At 45.1% G+C, this 21,466-nt stretch overlaps 1 protein-coding gene across 1 annotated transcript in view; it reads right to left on the bottom strand.

Moving 5' to 3' along the window:
• The window catches only part of RAB26 (RAB26, member RAS oncogene family), a 233,886-nt gene that overhangs the window by 33,742 nt on the left and 178,678 nt on the right, over positions 1 to 21,466 (bottom strand). The window contains exon 5 of the mRNA XM_060693025.2: positions 15,656 to 15,708. Within this exon, the coding sequence (XP_060549008.2) occupies positions 15,656 to 15,708 (53 nt within the window). The remainder of the gene's footprint in view (positions 1 to 15,655; positions 15,709 to 21,466) is intronic.

Raw genomic sequence — 21,466 nt, 5'->3', positions numbered from 1 at the left:
ACAATAAGCCACGCCCACAATGGTGTCCCTCTTACCAATGTTAAAATCTGTTCACCTTACCCTATACACATAGCCATGGCCACCCGGTCACATGACCAGCTAGCCACGCCCACCCAGTCACATGACCAGCTAGCCACGCCCACAAAATAAGCCACGCCCACAATGTCCCTCTTTACCAATGTTAAAATCTGGTCACCTTAGATAAACCTAATGAGTTTTAGAGATTAAAAAGCCAACCCAAAGACCAAGAACAAGATAGATGCTGGATATATGTATGTAAAAGGAGATGAAAGGTGAAAACAAGATTAAATATTTCTGGTTTTAACTGGCCAAAAAGGCTTCACTCTGGAATTACAGGCTGTTTGTAAGGAAATTTTTTGGGGTGTGTGGGAGTGGGAGCTTTGTCTTTGTTATTAGTGGTTAAGTGTTTGTCCTCATCAATTTACAGAAAGGACCAGGAACTGTCAGGTATCTGCTGACATTTGAACAGGTTCTGGTACAGATGAGGATTCAAGGATACCTAGAAAGCCCCTAAAGAAGAATTCAAGTGAGATGAAAATAACCTGTTATTATAAAATCAACATTTAATCCCTTTTTCCCCCAGTTCACACAGTGCAATAAATTGGAGGTATATGGAGATTCTTAGTCATCCAGGTCACGGTTCTCCCAAAGGTGCTTTTTCAAAAGGCAACTGGACTTTTTTATTTTGCTTGAAGATGTTTTGCTCCTCATCCAAGAAGCTTCTTCAGTTCTGACTGAATGGTGGAAGATGGAAGGATTTATATTCCTTGCAGTCATCTGGTCGTTAGCACTCTTTCTGAGAGTCGTTGAGGCCATTTGGAGGTTTATCTGTGCCCTCAGGATCACCTGAATACTGTAGTCTGCCTTTTTTCCTCTGGAAGTCAGTTCATATTCTGAATCGGGGGTCTGCAACCTTAAATACTCAAAGAACCACTTGGACTCATTTCCCACAGAAAAGAAAACACCAGGAGCCACAAAACCTGGATGGGCGTGGCCAACTCGATGTCACTCACTTCCACTAGTCACATGACCCCCCCTCCCCCAGCCACACCTATCCAGCCGGTCATTAGGGCAGAGAACCAATTGTTAAAAAACACCCGGAACCACAAAATCCTTTTGACATATCTCTCTCTCCCCTCCCCCCTCTCTCCCCCCCTCTCCTTCTCTCTCTATGTCTCTATGTCTCTCTCTCTTCCCCTCTCTCTGTATCTCTCTGTCTCTTCCCCGGCCGCTTCTCCATCCCCTGACATTGCCCTTACCTTCTCAGGCCAGGCAAGGAGTGACTGGGAGGGGAGGGTGAGGGGCAGGGCCAGCCAGTGTTGGAATCACCTGACAGGGAGCCACAGCAGAAGGCCCAAAGAGCCACATGAAGCTCCGGAGCCGTAGGTTGCTAACCCCTGCTCTGCACCATTTGAAAGGTGTTCATCCCAAAGTGCATAGCTAAATGTCTCTGGAGATTGTCAGTCATCCAGGTCAAGATGCTTTCTTTCAAAAGGCAATTGGACTTTCTTTGTTTTTGCTTGAAGACGTTTCACTTCTCATCCAAGAAACTTCTTCAGTTCTGACTGAATGGTGAAGAATGGAACAAACTGCTGGGTTCACAGTTGGGTGGAAACCTTTGTAAAGGTTTCCCTGCCCTGTCATACCTGTCCCTTATTCTTGTCCGTTGCCTTCATATGTTATCTTTAGTGAAGTGGGCAAACCAGCGTTTGCATTTCCTGCGTCGGATGAGGAGAGCACATCTTTCTTCTTCTATCAGAGGCACGATTGAGAGCGTTTTAACAAACTGCAACACTGTTAGTGATAGAAAGTCCATTCAGAGAGTGGTGAGGACAGCCGAGAAGATTATAGGAAGCTCACTTCCCGTTATTCAGGATACTGCTTATAAGCGCTATGTGCTCAAAGCATTGTTAGAGACACCACACACCCACTTTACAGTCTGTTTCTGTTGCTCCCCTCTGGGAGGAGGTTTCAAAGTATTTCTAGCAGGACTACCAGATTCTGGAACAGCTTTGTTCCCTATGCCATCCGTCTGGCAGACTCGCAAGATTCGTTTTTTTCTCTGTGTACATGTATACATCCGAACTAGGAGGGGGGCAAAGCTCAGATCTCTTCTATTCTCACCAAATCAGCATCATTAAGAATATTTAGCAGGTAAGATGAGAAAAAGTCTGATGCCAGTTCATCTCCAATATCATAGAAGAAACCAGACAGAACTACAGGGGTTCTTGAGGTTACATAGGGTGAGTTGAAGGATTATAAAAAACTGAGTGTTTAAAAACTGGCTCCAACCTCTACCACCTGCGTAGGGAAGGTAAAGTTGTGCAGGACGGCAGAATCTAGGAAATTGCTGTTGAACCAGGGATGAAATGCTCCCGGCTCGGACCAGATCGCCCGATCCAGTAGCGATGGCGGCGGCTGGTTCAGAGAACCGGTAGCAAAAATCCCTGTGCGCCCCCCCACCCCACCATGCCCAGCTGAGCCACACGATCATCAGAGGCTTTTTTTACTTTTAAAAGCATTTTTTCTACAACCTCTTCTGATGAAAAAATGCTTTTAAAAGTAAAAAAAAAAAGCCTCTGATGATTGTGCGGCTCATCTGGGATCATCAGAGGCTTTTCAAAGCATTTTTTTCTGCAACCTCTTGGCCGAAGAGGTGGTAAAAAAATTGCTTTAAAAAGTCTCTGTTGATCCCAGCTGAGTTGCCTGATCAGCAGAGAGGCTTTTCAAAGCATTAGAAAAAATGCTTTGAAAAGTTTTTTTTTAAAGTTGGCCACGCCCACCCAGTCACATTACCCCCCTCCCACCAAGCCACACCCACAGAACCGGTAGTAACAAATTTTACATTTCACCCCTGTGTTGAACCAAAATCTATTAAGACTTAAAGGTGTGTCATATTATTCTTCACTTTGGGAGTGAAGAATAATATGAAGGATCAAGTATCAGAACAGAGTATCATTAAACTCCTTTAAGAGATGAATTAATCTGTTAATGTCAGATCGCCTCAGATTGGTTAATTTAATAGGAGTATTTGTATTGTACTGTATCCAGTTCTGGTCACCCAGATACAAAAAAAAAAAAGATATTGAGACTCTAGAAAGAGTGCAGAGAAAAGCAACAAAGGTGATTAAAGGGCTGGAGGCTAAGCCATAACAAGAAGTGCTGAGGGAAGTAGGTATGTCAACTTTAACAAAGAGAAGGCTTAGGGGAGACTTAGCTACCTTCCAATACTTCAAGGGCTGTCACAGGGAAGAGAGCATCCATTTATTCTCCATAGCACCTGAGGGCAGGACAAGAAGCAACCGGTAGAAGCTTGTTAAAGAGAGATTCTACTTGGAACTAAGAAGACATTTCCTAACAGAATCATCAATGGAACAGCTTGCCTCCCAAAGTTGTGTGCGCTCCATCACTGGAGGTTTTCAAGAAAAGATTGGACAACCATTTGTCCAGGAGGGAATATGGATTCCTGCCTTGGGCAGGGGGTTGGATTAGAAGACCTCCAAGGTCCCATCCAGCCCTATGATTCTAGGAAGTGGCCGAAGCCCCACAATATAAATGAGGACCACCTTTAAAGGTTGACTCTGCTTCTCTGCAGAGTTTCATGAATTTGCCATCCCAAGACTCGGAGGAGTGGACAGAAGGAAGGGACAATGGGATGGAATCTCTCCTTCCCACCTACAGCCTGCCATCATTCTTTGAGTCCTCTGTCACACAAAGCTTCCAAGTTTCTTGGGATGGTTTGTATTAAAGTAATATATCTGACGAAGATATAACATGTGCAAATTGGACAAAATAGCCCTGGAAATTTATTAATGATCTCAAAGGAGGGATGGAAAGCCTGATTATCAGTTGATTATCATGCTGGCTGGGGAATTCTGGAAGTTGAAGTCCACAAGCCTTAAAGTTGCCTAATTTTGATACTCCTGTTCTAGAAGATCACATGTTGAACACTGGCCAACACTGTGACTGCAGCTGGTAAAAAGGAAAATCATGTGCTACTTTGGGATGTAATAAGAGGAGCATAAGAGTACAGATCACAGGAAGATACTGTTTGAAATTTTTCTGCCTTCATCAATTCATTGGAATACTACATTCAATTCTGGTTACCTCAATCTCAAAAGGACATTGGCAAATAATTGCTCAGAGGATGAGCACTGGAAGAGCTCTCTTTTATAGTGTCAGAAGAAATACCTTGGTAGACGCTTTTTTTTTCCTTTAAAATATATTGATTTATTTGCTGTAAACAATTTCTGCCCATTACGCTATTGTGAGTCTGGGAGGCGAGCAAGAAATTAAAACCAGAGAACAACAGAACTCAATTAATTAAAAAAGCTTTAAAACAATTATCAATCAATACATCATGTGCCAGAGGTCCAAAACAACAATTCTATCTTACACTCTGGAAAAAAAAACCAGAACAAATCCAAGCAACCAACAGGACTCCCTTAATACTCCTAATAGAATTGCATGACTGCAAAATGGGCAGCAAATAATGAAGTTATCCATCTGGTCGTTTTGGCTTGTGGCGATTTGGGCAGCATATAAATTTAATAAATAAATAAAACCTGGCCCAAATGTCCAAGGCACAATCAGATCCTTAGCTGCATTATCAAAAGCCAACAGACTCCCTTGCAAGGCAGATACCATGGCACTTGGTGCCAACGTGGTGCCTCATGCCCAAATACTCATGCCCCTGCACTAAACCATTGCATAGTTTTGCTTGACTTTGGTAAAGCTGTTATTTGGGGCTTAGCCAATCATGGCTTATTCAACAAGCCACAGTTAAACAAATGTTGTTTTTGTCAGAATACGAGTATTCATAGACTGGAATAGATCAGTCAATGGGGACTGAATGGAGACATGGTAACAAGGTCAGCCAATGAATAGGCATAGCAACTAAGTCAGCCAATGGGAGCTGATTGGTGAATTGAAACTGAAACTGGAAAGAGCCTGGGCGTGGCTCTGTGTTAAGCTCTGTGAAGCTGCAAACAAGTCTGAACTAGGCTAGTCTGCCTCTCTGAACTGATCTGAAACTGAAGAACCACTCTTGGTTTTGTATATATTACTTCATGTAGTATTATGTATATAAAGAAGTGAATGAAACCTGCTGAATCGGTTTACCCGTGTGTGCTTTCTGGATTTAATTTCTGCAACAAACTCTGACTATTTTTTTTTTTTTGAAGAGGCTTACCCAACCCCAACAGAGTTTACTAATACTTCCTTAGATTTTTTTTAAAAGAGAAAATGAAACTATTATGAAATTGGCCTGTTAGCATGGAATCAGAATGGCCAGAAGCAGCCTCCCTTCATCTGGTCCCCAGGATCAGAGATGGGTTTCAGCAGGTTCTGACCAGTTCTGGAGAACCGGTAGCAGAAATTTTGAGTAGTTCAGAGAACCGGTAGTAAAAATTCTGACTGGCCCCACCCCCATTATTCTCTGCCTCCCAAGTCCCAACTGATTGGGAGGAAATGGGGATTTTGCAGTAACCTTCCCTTGGATTAGGGAGGGAATAGAGATTTTACAGTATCCTTCCCCTGGAGTGGGGTGGGAATGGAGATTTTAAAGTATCCTTCTCCTGCCACGCCCACCAAGCTATGCCCACCAAGCCATGCCACGCCCACCAAGCCACACCCACAGAACCGGTAGTAAACATTTTTGAAACCCACCACTGCCCAGGATCATTAACCACCATCCTGCTCTCCTCGTTGTAAAAAAACAAAACAAAATGGGCGGGGGGAGGTTGTGCAGAGGGAAGAAGAAAAGTCCAATCAGATATTCCCATTTCCCTCATTCGACCCTCAGACCCATCCTGAGGGTACTTCTGGAGGAATCCGAAATGCTATAAATCTCCCCAACTTGCTTTCTCTGTTCCAGGCTGCAGGACTTTTTCCCAATCTTCTCAGAACGGCCACTGTCCACTTCTCTGTCCCTCAGCATTCTAGATGAGGCTGAGGGTACAGAATTAAAACAGGATGTCTGATGCGCTGGAAATTAAGTTGCTATTGATTCAAGCCTCCGACGGCACCAGCCCCTTCCTGAAGCTGCAGCACCCGGCTGTCTGGTGTTCAGCATGCAAGTGATTACGGTCCTAAGACCCAGGGGTGAAATCTGAACCGGTTTACTACCAGTTCGCTGGCTGCCGAATAGGTTGTAAAAAAAAGCTTTTAAAAGTAAAAAAGAACCAACACTGACAATTAGGCAGCTCAGCTGGGATCTTCAGAGGTTTTTTTTTTAACCTTTTAAAAGCATTTTTTAAAAGAAGTGGCAAGCAGGCGACCGGGCGATTGGGTGGGCATGGGCAGGAGGATGGGAGAGATTTTTGCTACCGGTTCTCCAAACCACCTGCCACCATCGCTACTCGATCCTGTCCGAACTGGGAGCATTTCACCCCTGCTAAGACTTCTCCCACGCAAATTCTCCCAATGGGGAAGACCCCCTGCTTCCCTCCTGCACTGCAGGTTTTCTGAAGGCTTCTGCTGACATTGAGCACCATGGTTAGCAGATTATGTCTGAAGAGGCCCGGGGACGCCCATTGGGGGAGGAAGCTGGAGAATGCTCCAAGCCTTAGGGTAGGGGTGTCAAACTCAAGGCCTAAGGGCCAGATGTGGCCCATGGGGTGCTTAGATCTGGCCTGCGTGGCTGCCCTGGATACAGCGAAGGACCGGCCTGCAGTGCCTCTGCCAGTGAAAACGGAGCTCAGGAGGGCCACATGCGGCCCTCCCGAGCTCTGTTTTCACTGGCAGAGGGTTGCAGGAGGCAATGGAGCTTGGGAGCCCCTTTTTCGCTGGCAGAGTGTTCAGGCCACCACAGGCGCCCCGACATGACTGACGTCGAGCTGGCCATGCCCACCATGGCCATGCTCCCCGGCCCCCCGAGATCAAACACAACCCTGATGCGGCCCTCAATGAAATCGAGTTTGACACCCCTGCCTTAGGGAAACCGAAACCCCGTCATCTCCAGAGTTTCTGCTGCAGGAGGCAGACAACAGCAACTTCTTCCAGAGCTGGACGAAGAAGGAGGTTGGGTTAAATAAACCCTCTGTTTGCAGCAGACCCAGGCCTATGAATCTGTCTGCCCCAGCAGAAAATGACGCCAATGTTTGGGGCACAATTACTGCCTGAAATCTGCAGAGGCTGATAAGGATGCAAATGGCATCCGCCCACAGCTGAACAAGAGGAACAAATGCAGGTTTAAATTTAGGAGTGATTCCCGGGGGTTAAAAAAAACACACACACAATTTCAACCATTTGATTACTCAGCTGGGCCAAGTGTCTGACTCCACTGCAGCCCTGCTTGTAAATTTCAGGCTGCAAAGCATTCCCTGGCCAAGAAACTCTCTCCAAAAGTTTCTGGGGTTAAGGCAGGGGTGAAATGCTCCCAGATCGGATTGGATCGCCTGATCCGGTAGCAATCTTGGCCAGTGGTTTGGTGATCCGGTAGCGATGGCGGAGCAAAGCTCTGCCCAACCGCCCGGTTGTCATTACTTCCTGGTTTTAACCAGGAAGTAATGTGTTTTGCGCATGCGCAGAGGGTCTGCGTGTGCATGTGATGCATGTGCACGCTTCCAAACCGGTAAGGAAGGTAAATAGATTTCACCCCTGGGTTAGGGGAAATCAGGGCAAGTTGTTGCATTCATGCTAGGTAATTTTGTGCTGCATCAAAACAGCATTTCCCAACCTAGGTAACGTTGAGATGTGTGGCCTTCAGGCAGCTCCCAAAATTCTTAGCAATAGCCATATTGGCTGGGAATTCTGGGAGTTGAAGTCCACCCACTTCAAAGATTGATACGTTTTAAGCGGGTGGAGCTCTGTGGCCAAAGAAGATGCATTTCTCTTTGGCCGCTAAAATATCGAATAGGAAAACCACAGACCTTCTCCAGCTACAAACCTAATCCAGCTTTTGGTTCTGCCCTCTTCCCTCCAGGACTCAGGAAGACTCCTGTCCTGCTTAGAAATCACTAAGGCAGATCCCTAAGCTGGTTCCGTCTGTGCCTGCCTTAATTACAAATAAGCAGCAAATACCATGAATTGGTTCAAGCAGGGAATTGGAAGACTGGCTGAATTTTGCCCCCCAGAGCCGAGGCTATGTGTAAAAGAAGCCTTGCACCTCCCTTCCAATGGCTCAACCGTAACAAAATAAATAAGATAAAACCAGCCATTCCCTCTGCATACAGAAACCGCTCCAGCCTTGGCATCAGGCCAGGAGCTTTTTCCATTGCACATGTTCAAAGCAGTTCCTGCCTCCTGAAGCAACACAGAAGGTTGAGGCTCCGAGGCAGACACACACCTCAAAAGAGAAGAGCAGACCCCGGGGATTACAGAAACCGGCAACCGAGCTCCCCCACCGGACATGTCAAAGGGGAATGGCAAGCAGAAATGAAGGCATCCAAACGCAAGAGAATGAACTATGCTGGGCTGGAGGTTGCGATTTTGTATTCGCCAGCAGCGGAAAATATTTAATTTGGGAGATGTCTAATTCTTTATTTGCATTTGCAGAGGGAGAGAGAGCACTGCAACGATCAGTCCACTTGATGAACATCGAACTTTGCACGGACAGAGATGCCAGGCAATGCCAAAGAACAGAGAACAATGTCAGCAGAAGGGCTGCATATGCAGAAGGAGCACTAAGAGGCAGGGGGAGGAAAGGGTCTGAGCCCCAAGTTCAAGAAGAAGACCATAAAGCTCTGTGCTTGTTCCATTTTGGGAGAAGTGGTTCAGGCAACTCTCAGCGTAAGAGCATTCTTGTCAACAAAAAACATAGCCAGTCCATTTAAGTGAATTGAGAGAATTCTGTTTATTTATTTGAATTTATTAGCCACCCAACTCCAATGAACTCTGGGCACGAGAGACATCGCTGTAGACCTCACAAAAGTCTATCTGAGCCCTGGCTTCTCTGCGGAGCTGCTCCCCCAAGGCAGCCCCACCATGGGTCAGAACTGGGGCTGATTGTTGGGTCAATGCAAGCAGGAGAAGCAGAATGCAAAGGAGCCCCTGCCTTTTCCAGGCACCCAGCAAAGAAACTCCAACCCCCAGCCTATATCACAACTGGCACACCAGACCCAGATCGCAGTAGTTGTGTCTGGATCCAACTCTAAAGCCCCGACTGACTCCTGGGATGTGTGAAGTTATTTTTAACCAACAGGTACATCCCTATTTCCCCCTCTTTGAGACAGAGCCTTATACTTTTACACTTCTGGTGTAAGGATTGCCTCTCCTCCTAACTTAAGAAAGTGAAAACTCTTGAAACAGAATGTTTCAAAAGGAACCTTTTATTAAGCAGAAGTGACAGCAATGGATTCAAAGCAAGGTCTGAATACCCTTAGGCAAGACAAGTAGGATTAAAGCAGTAGAGACCCCTTCCTTTAGCCAGAATGCAGATTTTAGCCAAATCACAAGTGTGAAGATGTTTTCTTTACCAGCTACCCTGAGAACCGGATAAGCATGTATTCCCATCGCCATTATCCTTTAAAGTGAAACAGCCCACATGGCCATCATAAACATTCCCCAAAGTTAAGTAGATCTCAGGGCACTTTGGCGCCAGGATATAGGTTGTAGAATATCTGTTGACACAGGCGATGCTAATAAATCAAATCCAAGCCCCCCCCCCTTATCCCAATTGAATGGCAGTATCACTTTTAGGGATCTGACATCTGGAGACAAAGATCAGCAATCTGTCTCGTGACCTTCCATAGCAGGGGTGGGCAAGGGTGGTCCCTCCCGATGGTTCCCAGACTGCAGTCATCAGTTGAGTTTGTGAGGACTGAAGGAAGTTGTGGGCCACCTGGCCCCTCTCTGCTCTCAGCATCAAGATGCAGGGATACCCAGGGCTTGCTGAACCTGGATACCTGCTGCTATTGTGGCTCAGTGTGGAACAGCAAAACAGAGAGCCTTTGAGAACAAGGGAGACCCACAGCCAGGGGCGGGATTCAGCCAGTTTGGACAGGTTTGGGAGAACCGGATGCTAATTTACATCTTGTTCGCTGAAACGGTAGTTGCAAAGACTGGCTGGCTGACTGGCCTCCGGAGCCTGGGGGAGGCTGTTTTCACCCTCTCGGAGGCTCGAGGAAAGGCTGAGTAGGTCATGCCCACCATGGCCACACCCACCCAGCAACCGGGCAGAGAAGCGGTTGCTAAAATTTTTCAATCCCACCCCTGCTACAGATCCTAGAACCAACCACCTGCCTGCACTATCCAATCACAAGCGCTGAAGGAAAGTCCCAGCCTGGATCACTTGTGGATCCAGTTCCTTTCAAATATAGCATCTTATTTCTCCAAAATAAACAAGCATTCCAGATGGATGGGCCTCAGTTGAGTGGAAAGCAGCATTTGGGGAAGCAGAAAGGCAGAGGATGTAGGACACTATTTCTGAACCGTGTCAACTTTAAGACAGGTGGACTTCAACTCCCAGAATTCCCCAGCCAGCATGCCAGTTCTGTCAAGAGAATAATGGACCTTTTCTACTTTCCTCTGCATTCCAGGACCCAAACTCTCTTTCAACAGGCAAAACCAATGTTTCTCAACCTTGGTGTTGTGGCCCGCCACCAGCCTGTGGAGCTGGCAGAGTCAGACAGTGAGGAGGCTGGGGAGGAACATGGGCCAATCCTGGAGTCTGGGGAAGGCTCGGACGAGGGCTCTGTATCGGAGGCAGAGATGGGGCCAGTGCCATTTGGGAGCTATGTGCTGACTCCGGAGCTCCAGAGTCTGACGTCAGCGAGGCAAGGAACAGGGGGAGCCTGTTCCCAGTGCGTGCGTGTTCACAGAGCTGCGAGAAGGCAAGAACAGTTAAGACAAAAGGGGTGATTCGGGAGTAAGGCTTGGAGATGATTGGCCCCTCCCATAAGACATAAAGGAGGAGCAAAGACACGTAAGCCTTTGCAGGAAGCAACTTCTGCTCGTTCTGGTCGGTTTAAATTCTGAAGCTCCGTTTTGACTCTGTGCTCCGTGTGGCCTTGCAAAGCTAATTGCCAATTAGGTCTTTGGGAGCATGTCAAGGGAGATAAAGGTGGGTGCTTATCAGCCTTATCCTGAAGGACTGTGGCAGACTTCTGTCGGACTCTTTACAAACTCTTTGTGACTCATCACAGGCTGGGAATGAACAGAATTCACAGCCGTTGAAATAAAAAGAGGGTTTTTGGGACTAATTGTGTGCTTTTTACTGTCTTAGGAAGCCTAGGTCAGAACACTTGGCAACTTTAAGATGTGTAGACTCCAACTCCCATGTTGGTAGAGGGATGATGGGACTTAAAGCCCTCATGTCTTAAAAATAATTGAAATATTAAAACATTAAAACTACATAGATTAGTTCTAAGTTGGTTCTCTCCTTGGTTAGTTTGCATCCATTTTTTTCCCATCCAGTGAAAGAAGCAAGCAAGCCGACTCTATGGAGATTCTAGAAAAGCTGATTTCAGCAGCCCAAATATGACATTTCTGGGAGAGTGAACCAACACGGGGAAACTCTGATGTAGAGCAAAGCTGTCACATTCAAAAGGGCAAAAGTTACACAAATAGGCAAAGCCGGGATTTGGGTTTTACACAGCTAGCTATTTGCTTAATTATTAGGCCTAATTTAGGGCTAAAACTGTCACAGATTGTTAGCAATTTTGCCACCAAAACTTGGTAAAATGATATTGGAAGATATTATAAAAAGATCTTCAGAGGTGATGGTGTCCAGAGCTCATTGTGTCCTGGATGGTCCCACAAGATTGCTCTGGCAACCAGGTTCATATTACCATATGTGGTGGACATGCCCTGAAGCAAAGAATTATTGGAATAAAATTAAGTTATGGTTGGAGGAGATGATACAACAACATATGGACTTAAAACCAGAGCTGTTCCTATTGGGTATCTTACCGGAGAAAATAAGTAAAGATAATATATATTTGATTATACATATAATAAGAGCGGCAAGGATTGTGTATGCACAAAATTGGAAAGCAGAGAATATACCATCGGAAGGAAAAGTAATCAAAAAATTTTTTAGATTGTGCAGAAATGAATAGATTAACTATGATGGTAAAAGAAGACTCAGAATATTTTAAGATATGGAATCAATTTTATTACTGGTTAGAAAAGATATATAAATAAGCATTAAAAGAGATTGGGGGAAAAAAAGAGTTACAACTAGAATACTATATGAGTGGAAAATTTTTGTAATGGACTTGGTGAAAATGAAGATAGAAGAGACAAGAGAAGAGAAGAATTTTTTGGAGACAACACCAGATGTCACATAGAGGAAATGAATGATGTATTAAATGTTTGTTTGTCTTTAAAAAATAAAAAAAAACTTAAAAAAAAGATTGCTCTGGCAAAAGGAGAGTTAAGTTTGGTGGAGGGGAAAAAAAATGCAAGGTGAAAACTAAATATCTCAGCTAAACAATAGCCAGCCATTTATTTCTTCCCAGAGATTATTTTACCATCCATATTCACTATTCTGGCTTTTAGCTTGCAACTGTAATTCTAGCACATCTCCTTCCTTTCTTATTCCTGTAACTCAACTAATTCTGCACCTTTCGGTCTTCCTCCAGACTCACTGTGAACTGGTATTGATAAAAACACAAGTAGATGATCCATCACAGTGGTTCCACTTGGCCAAAAGCTTTTTAAGATTTCCACTGAATTATGGTTCCTTCACTTTCTTCCTTCTTTCTTTCTTGACTGCAAAATGCTCTGCTTGTGTAACCTGCAAGCCCAAATCATGTTCCAGATGAAGACACATTTGAAGATGCAAAAGTTGAGGACACAAGCAGTGCTGGAAACAATCTATTGCACCTGCAAATCTGCAATTTTGTCCCCAGGAGAGATTTGGCCTATGAAATCTCTTCCATTGGCCAAATTCTGCAGAAACCAAACATGGCAAAAGGTCTGGGAAGAAGAGGGAGGTGGGGTGTCAAACTATTTTCCAAAGCACCAAAATGCGAGACAAGAAACATTGGATAGAAAGAAGGAAAGAAACAACCTACAAGCAAAGAGAAACTTCCTAACGGTGAGAGCAATCAACCAATGGAACAGAAGTTGCCTTCAGAAGTTGTAGGTGATTCATCACTGGAGGCTTTCAAAAAGAGACTGGACAATCATTTGTCTGATGGTGAACCTATGGCAAGCGTGCCACAGGTGGCATGCGTAGCCATATCAGTGGGCACGCAAGCTCAGCTCTGGCACGCATACGTGCGCCGTGATTTTCGGGTCTTCTGGACCCACCAGAAGTAGGGAAACAGGCTGTTCCCTGCCTCTGGAGGGCCTGGGGAGTGGGGAAGGCCCGTTTCTCACCTGACTCCAGGACCTCTCTAGGAGTCTGGGGAGGGCAAAAACAGCCTTCCCCACTCCTCCGGAGGCTGAAAACGGCCCGTTTAACAACTTCCGGTGGACTGGAAGGCCGTTTTTTGCTGTCCCCAGCCTCCAGGGTCTCTCTAGGAGTCTGGGAGGGCGAAAACAGCCTTTTCCACCCCCCCGGAGGCCCTCCCCGCACCCCCTCTCCTGGCACACAACGGCAAAAAGGTTAGCTATCACTGGCATAGGGTCTCCTGCTCAAGCAGGGAGTTGGACTAGAAGACCAAGCCTCCAAGGTTCCTTCCAACCCTGTTATTATTCTATGTTCTAAGATGTGTAGAAGCCCTTTTATGCATCCACACATGACCTTCAGGGGCCAGTTTGTCCAGCAGCAGCAGCAGCAGCAGGCAAACAGAAATGGAGCTTCTCTAGGAGCCTCCACAGAGTCAACTTCCTCTCCAATCTGCACTAAGCGCTACTGAGGCCGGAGCCAAGCAGTTGGTGGCCTTGGGCTTCTGCTCTTGGCCTTCTCTGGGCCCCACAATCTTTGAAGTCCAAACTTGTTTTAGATCAGGAGAAACCAGAAGAGAAGGATCCACCCTGGCAAATCCACCAGCTGAGCTGGTTCCAGAAACTTAATCCCCACAAGAGATTTTTTTTTTTTTAATCCATTCACATCAGAAGAAATGGGCAAGAGAGAGTGGAGCGGTTTCAAATTTGCTGCGGGCAGGCTACAGCTCCTCCTTTCTTTCGCTTTCTTCCATGTTTGTGTTCTGACCTAGGTCTCCTGAGTCAGTAAAACACACAAGTAGTCCCCAAAACCTGTTTTATTTTAACAGCTGTGAATTCTGTTCATTCACAGATGGGTCCCAAATAATTGTAAAGAGTCCTTCAGGATAAGGCTGATAATCATCCACCTTATCTCCCTTGACACGCTGCCAAAGACCTAATTGGCAAAGCCACACGGAGTCCAGAATCAAACAGAGCTTCAGGCTTTAAACTGCACATAATTAACAATGTTGCTTCCTGTAAAGGCCCACGTGCCTTTGCCCCTCTTTTAAGTCTTATGGGAGGGGCCAATCATCTCCAAGCCCTACTCCCGAGTCGTCCCTTTTGTCTTAACTGTTCTTGCCTTCTGGCAGCTCTGCGCATGCGCACACTGGGAACAGGCTCTCCCTGTTCCTCTGCCTTGCTGAGGTCCAACTCTGGAGGCTTCGGAGTCAGCACGTACCTCCCAGATGGCCCTTTCTCTGCCTCCAATGCAGAGCCCTCATCCAAGCCTTCCCCAGACTCCAGGACCAGCCCATGGTCCTCCCCAGTCTCCTCACTGTCCGACTCTGCTGCCAGCTCCACAGGCTGCTGGCGGATGACAACAGTTTGAACGAAGAGAGGATGAGAACCAGCAAGCTCATCATGGGGGGGAAAAGAAGTTGTAGGAGCCAATCTGGTTCGGTCACCAGAACCAGAATTTTGGTCTTCCGAGCTTTCAGATTACAGGAGAGAGAAAGGAAAAAAACAAGGTACAAGACCAACCACATGTCTGTCATACATCAAAAACATTTCGGAAGCAGTAGAACGCAGCTTCTGAGATCTGCAAGTGGGCATTATACACCGTCCAGAGGCTACCATAGGAGGACAAATCATGCACTGCAAAGATTGCTTGGAGGTGGGAGATTCTTCTAATTTAATCTACTGGATCCCCTGAAAGGATTGCCCCTGTGACTATGTAGGACAAACGGGGAGAAAGCTAACCAACAGATTGCAAAAACACAAGTGAGTGGTTAGACGAGGAGGCCGAAACGCATTGGTAGCCTTTTATGAACAAGGACATTCAATTTTGCAGCTACTAAGATAGTTGGATGAGCAGGCTCAAAAACAGCCAGGGAAATGATTGAAGCCTGGGAAATGGGCCTCTTATCAATCAACAGGAGTGCTGATTTACAACCAGTTTATCAGGTATTAGGAGCAGAGGACTTGGTAACACAAGGAAACAACAGGCAATGACTTAATAGCTGGCCATCAACACCTCAACCAACATCTAAAAAGCCACACACAACCAGGCACCGCATAAATACTGTACCACATACAGAATAGCCCAAAGCACACACTCTGTAGAGAGAAATTCCCTGAGGGTGGGCTTCAGCATGAGTCTGAAAGCTCGGAAGACTAAACCTCTGGTCCCAGTGACTGACCCAGATTGGATCTCGCAACCTTATCCCGGGACACGTAGATTCACCTTCATTCAGAAAAAGAGAAGGGCCTAACAGCCTTCACCTGTCCTGCTGCAGGATTTATTTTGCATGGGCTCAGTCTTTGGGCATCTGCATCTCTGCAATAACCTGAACCGTCTGGAGTTCTCAAGACTTACCTGGATGTTGTCAAAGGATGCTCGGTTTGTGACATCATAGAGGAGCAGCAAAGCTGAAAACAGAAGGGAAAAAAAAGTTCAGAGCTAAAGACTGTGCAATTCAGCTATGAATATGTTGCATCTAGGAAATACCATCATAAGAATCTACATAACTTGTTCAATTGGCCATGCCAACACCCGCCACACACGTGAATTTATGGAAGCCTGGTATTCTACCAAAGAAGCAATTAACAGGCATATTGATCACGATCCAGCATATGAATACATAAAAAACCAGACCATTTGTACAACCAATCAACAAGAGAACCAATCAGCTGCTCAGAATTTAAATACGGCTCCAAATGAACAACCAATCACACGATCAACTGATCACACTGGCACCCAAGACATTTATAAGCTAAGGAGAATAAGACAAGAAAATCCTGTTGATGGTGTTACCTAGTCTGGCAACGAAACATTCAGAAGCTAAATTGAAACAAGCTTGGAGAGTGAACCACTGCCAAAAAAAGAGAGATCAAGTATCTCAAGGAGAAACTCATCCATCAGAGCAGAAACAAGGAGGACATATGTGGACCAGTTTCTATACCCTCACAGGAAGTTGGTTCTCCCTCCTCAATACTGTGCTAAAAAAAAATGCTGAGCAAAAATTGCACAGCAAAATCCCAGATTTTCCACTCTCTTTCAGTGGGATGAGGCCTAAAACAAGAACATAAAACTACTGCTTGGCTTGGAGTTCTACTTCTGAATAATTTCACAAGTGAAACCCAAGTGACCTCTCCAAAGGCTGCAGAGAGGACACCTTCGTCATCACCATCATCACAGTTGGAAGGGACCTTGGAGGTCTTCTGGTCCAATCAAGCAGGAGACCCTATACCATTCTGGACAAATGGTTGTCCAACCTCTTCTTTAAAAGCCTCCAATGATGGAGCACCCACAACTTCTGAAGGCAAAGCCATGCCACTGGTTAATTGTTCTCACTGTCAGGACATTTCTCCTTAGTTCTAGGTTGCTTCTCTCCTTGCTTAGTTTCCATCTGTTGCTTCTTGTTCTGCCTTCAGGTGGTTTGGAGAATAGGTTGACCCCCTCTTCTTTGTGACAATCCCTGAGATAGTGGAACACTGCTATCATGTCACTCCCAGTCCTTCGTTTCACTAGATTAGATGAACCCAAGTCCTTTATCAACAGCTACTGAAAGTGGCCCAGAAGGGAGCAGCATCTAATCAACCATTGTTGCTGTTAGTTGCGAAGTTGTGTCTGACCCATGGACAACTTTCCTCCAGGACTTCCTGTCCTCTAACATCCCCTGGAGTCCATTTAAGCTCACACCTACTGCCTCAGTGACTCCATCCAACCACCTCGTTCTCTGCCGTCCCCTTCTTTTTTTGCCCTCAATTGTTCCCATCATTAGGCTGTCGACCTGAGGAATTTAAAAGAAACCTGTATGCTGGCTTGTTCTTTTCTTCCAGCTGAGTTGCTGAGGAACTTAAAAGTAAACCTGTGTTAATGTTCTTTCGTGGTTTGAGTTATTTTTCTTTCGCTATTTGGACCGGATGAGAGACAGAGCTGAGATAGGCTCTTCTCCGGTGAGTCCTTCCTTCTCATTAGGTGATCAAGGTATTTGAGTTTCCTCTTCAGGATCTGGTCTTCTAAAGAGCAGTCAGGGTTGATCTCCTCTAGGACTGACTGGTTTGATCACCTTGCAGTCCAAAATCAACCATTACTGATCTTGAAAGCAAAACACGCCAAAATTTAAAAAGGCAGAATTTTGATCACAACAATATTGACTTTTTTGACCATACCTTGCCAACATCCTTGGGTGGTTAGCACAAGAAATCCAGAATTGGAGGCCAGAATGAGAACTAAAAAATGTCCCCCTCCCTCTCTCACTGCACTGTCAAACAAATCATACCGACAGAGGTCAGTAGAGGTCGCCTGGAAAGAAGCATCTCTTTTGACTCAGTGGTCATCAAGCCATATCAGGAGAACCACATCTGGGATCCGAGTGTGCTACTCAGCAGACCAACTTAATCCAAATGCAAGTTAAACCCTTTGGGGATTTTCTAGAACAACATAAATGTATCTCTATTCGCCGCAGACTCCATTTAATTTTCATTATGTAGCAAAATCCCAGACATTTGTTTTAATTCTTGAACCAAGGTAAATATTTGAGAAATTAAATCCAGCAATTAAAATATGCCCAGCCTCAAATCAGGCTCTGTTGTTCGTGACGTGAGAAGCCCCCGGTGTCCGGAATAAAAGAGCCAAGCGCTCATTTGGCACGTAGTCCCATCTGCTAAGACATCAAGATGACATAAAGCATTTTGAATTCCGTTCAATTAGAATTCCATTCAAGCTTTAAACCATCTTTCTCCAGAGGGGTTTTTTTCTCTCCATGCAATTGAACCAATCACAGCGGTGAAGATACAATCTCAACTTTAATTACAAAAAGTGACAGTTACTGATAATGCTGCAAGAAATTGTTAATGTTGATTTAGCCCTGGCTCACCAGAGGGATTAAGAATGCAAGTCCAGGAATCCCAGACAGCACGGCTAAACTCTGCGGCACGTTCCTTGACCCAACTGGGAGAAGAAACCAGGTTCTGTAAAAACTCTCAAGAATTCAGCCACACTGAAACTCTAAACCTGCATTCACAAGTGCAAACTCCACCCATGAAGACTGCATGAAGTGAGTTGCATGATCCTTCCAGGCCCATTTTTAGCAGGTCCAAAATCATGTCTGAGCGTGATTAAAATTGTAAGTTTTTTAAAGACTTGCTCCCATCATACAGCGAGAATACAGATAGTTCTCGACTTACAACAGTTCATTTAGTGACCGTTCAAAGTTACAACGGCCCTGAAAAAAGTGACTTATGACCGTTTTTCACACTTACAACCGTTGCAGCGTCCCCGCGATCACATGATGAAAATTCAGATGCTCAACAACTGACTCGCATTTATGACGGTCGCTGCGTCCCAGGGTTGCGTGATCCCCTTTTGTGACCTTCTGACAAGCAAAGTCAATGGGGAAGCCAGATTCATTTAACAACCATGTTGCTAACTTAACAACTGCAGTGATCCACTTAACAACCATGGGAAGAAAAATCGTAAAACGGGGCAAAATTCTCTTAACAACTGTTTCACTTAACAGAAATTTTGGGCTCAGTTGTGATTGTAAGTCAAGGACTTATTGCAAATTTAGAAGGGTTAGAAGAATTAAGGGTTTTTTTCCCTCCCTTCTCTGTTCTCACAAATTTGCTCACTTCCAACAACTTTTTAGAAAGTGTCTCACATTATATTCCTGGCTTCCCTATTCTCTATGGGGTGTGTGTGTGCGTGTAGAGGACAGTGAGAATTGAGAATTAAGCAGGTAGAGAGAGTTTGGGATTACAAGAAGTGGTAGGGGCGTCTGCCTAAGAGCAGAAGTTTCACTGAGAAAATAATTATTTTTATTTATTTATTTATTTATTTATTTATTTATTTATTTATTTGTCAAGCATGTATTTTATGACAGATACAAGTGTAAACATAATTATGAATACATGAAATGGATACGAATAAAAGGGAACATTAGGACAGGGATGGAAGGCACATTGGTGCGCTTATGCACGCCCCTTACAGACCTTTTAGGAATGGGGAGAGGTCCACAGTAGACAGTGTAAGGTTAAAGTTTTGGGGGGTTTGGGGAAGAAACTACAGAGTCAGGTAGTGCATTCCAAGCATTGACCACTCTGTTACTGAAGTCATATTTTCTGCAATCAAGTTTGGAGCAGTTTACCTTGAGTTTGTATCTAATATTTGCTTGTGTATTGTTGTGGTTGAAGCTGAAGTAGTCGTTGACAGGTAGGACTATGGTAGATGGGGAATGTTCAAAGTATTTTGTTTAGCAAGAAGCTTCATAGACCTGCGTTGCTCTGCTCTTCACTCTGAGGGACTGGGTGACCTGATGTCATCAACATCACCTTCTTGGTCCAGCTGTCCAGGTGGCACCTGTGTTTGATCAGCCTCGTGCGATTCTCGGCTTAGTGTCTCTTGAGGCTGACCTTCCCAGGGTCAACTGGAGTAGCTTCTTCAGATTCAGAATCTGAGTCCTGAGCCCGGGTCATGACATCAGGAAGATTTCTCTGAGGTTAAAGTCAGTGGCCACATACCTTCTTGGCTTCTCTAGAGCAGAATTCGTTGCGGGACAATTCAACAAAATTATTTTATTTTTTGTCATTCACCTTTCATTTTCCCCCTCCTTTTGCATCCTTTAATGATTCTGTTCCACCATTTCTTTGATATTGTGTAGCTTTTGTCCTGCAGCGAGTTGTCCCATGGTGAGCTGGCTGTGGCAAATTGTCCTAGGCCCCTCCAGAGAGCTCTTGCGAGACTGCAGCAAGGTTGCCCAAGGGGATTTGGAGATCCTTCTAGGATCGACCCAAAGGGTCTATGACAATTCGCGATGGCCAACTCACCATGGCTAACTCGCCACAGCCAATTTGCTGCAGGACAACAGTCACACTCATATCAGTGGTGGGTATCAAAATTTTTTACTACCAGTTCTGCGGGTGTGGCTTGGTGGGCATGGCTTGGTGGGCATGACAGGGGAAGGATACTGCCAAAATCTGCATTCCCTCCCACTCCTGGGGAAAGTTACTTCAAAATCCCCATTCCCTCCCCACTCCACTAACCTCCCCTGGGAAGGAATCAAACTCCCCCCTCTTCATTTCCCCAAATAAAATATTACTCATAAGAAAAGGCTCCTAGAAAAGCAAGGAAAAATCAATCTGCTAACAAGGAACCTGCCTGATGCTCATTCCACATTCCTGCCAGCTGCATAAAGGAAACTTTGTAAGAAGAAAATAGTTACTGGTGCTCAGAGGTAATAGAAAGTGGAAGCCGGAAGTTCAGCTCCATTTACAAGCAGGCACAAAACTCATTCAAGACAGGATATTTCACAATGGAAATCACCCAAACTTTTTTAGAAACATAAAGCCCATGTTGCACAAACCCCAAAACTTCAAAAACATAGAACCATACAAGATTCCCTCCTCTTATCCAGTTTGTTGTTCAACTGACCCAGAAACAAACTGCTGGATGTCACTTCGCTTCTGCAAGTAAAAACCTCCTTCCAGCAACTGCTTCTTGGCTTGTCAATTTAAAGCGATGGCATCTTGGTTGTTTTTTTCCTCTTCTTTGTCAAGCGATCTCCCCGCTGAAAAGCGAACCCTGATTTTTTCCTTCTAGCCAATCAGCTGGGAGACTGGGAGACAGTGAATAGATTGGGGGTGGGGCCAGGCAGAGGTGGTATTTACTGGTTCTCCGAACTACTCAAAATTTCCACTACCAGTTTGCAACAACCAGTCAGAACCGGCTGAAACCCACCTCTGACTCATATCAAAGAAATGGTGGAATAGAATCATTAAAGAAAGGATACAAAAGGAGGGACAGAATGAAAAGGGGCCTGGTGGTTCAGCAGACTAAAAGCACTGTGATTAACACCAGCTGTCTGCAATTACTGTAAGTTCGAATCTCACCAGGCTCAAGGTTGACTCAGCCTTCTATCCTTTCTAAGGTAGGTGAAATGAGGACCCAGATTGTGGGGGCAATAAGCTGACGTTGTATAAATATACAAAAGTATGAAGGCTATTGCTTAATGCATTGTAAGCCGCCCCGAGTCTCCGGAGAAGGGCGGCATATAAATCAAATTAAAAAAAAAATGTGAATGGCAAAAATTAAAATACTTTTTATTTATTTTAAATAATTAAATAGAATTGTTACATTGTCCTGCAGTGAGTTGCCCATGGTGAGTTGGCTGTGATGAGTTGGCCA

This window comes from Pantherophis guttatus, chromosome 14 (assembly GCF_059756535.1).
Source record: "Pantherophis guttatus breed Tessera chromosome 14, ASM5975653v1, whole genome shotgun sequence".
Classification (NCBI taxonomy): Eukaryota; Metazoa; Chordata; class Lepidosauria; order Squamata; family Colubridae; genus Pantherophis; species Pantherophis guttatus.
Note: the sequence above shows the minus strand (reverse complement) of the source record. Positions and strands in the feature narration are given on the sequence as shown.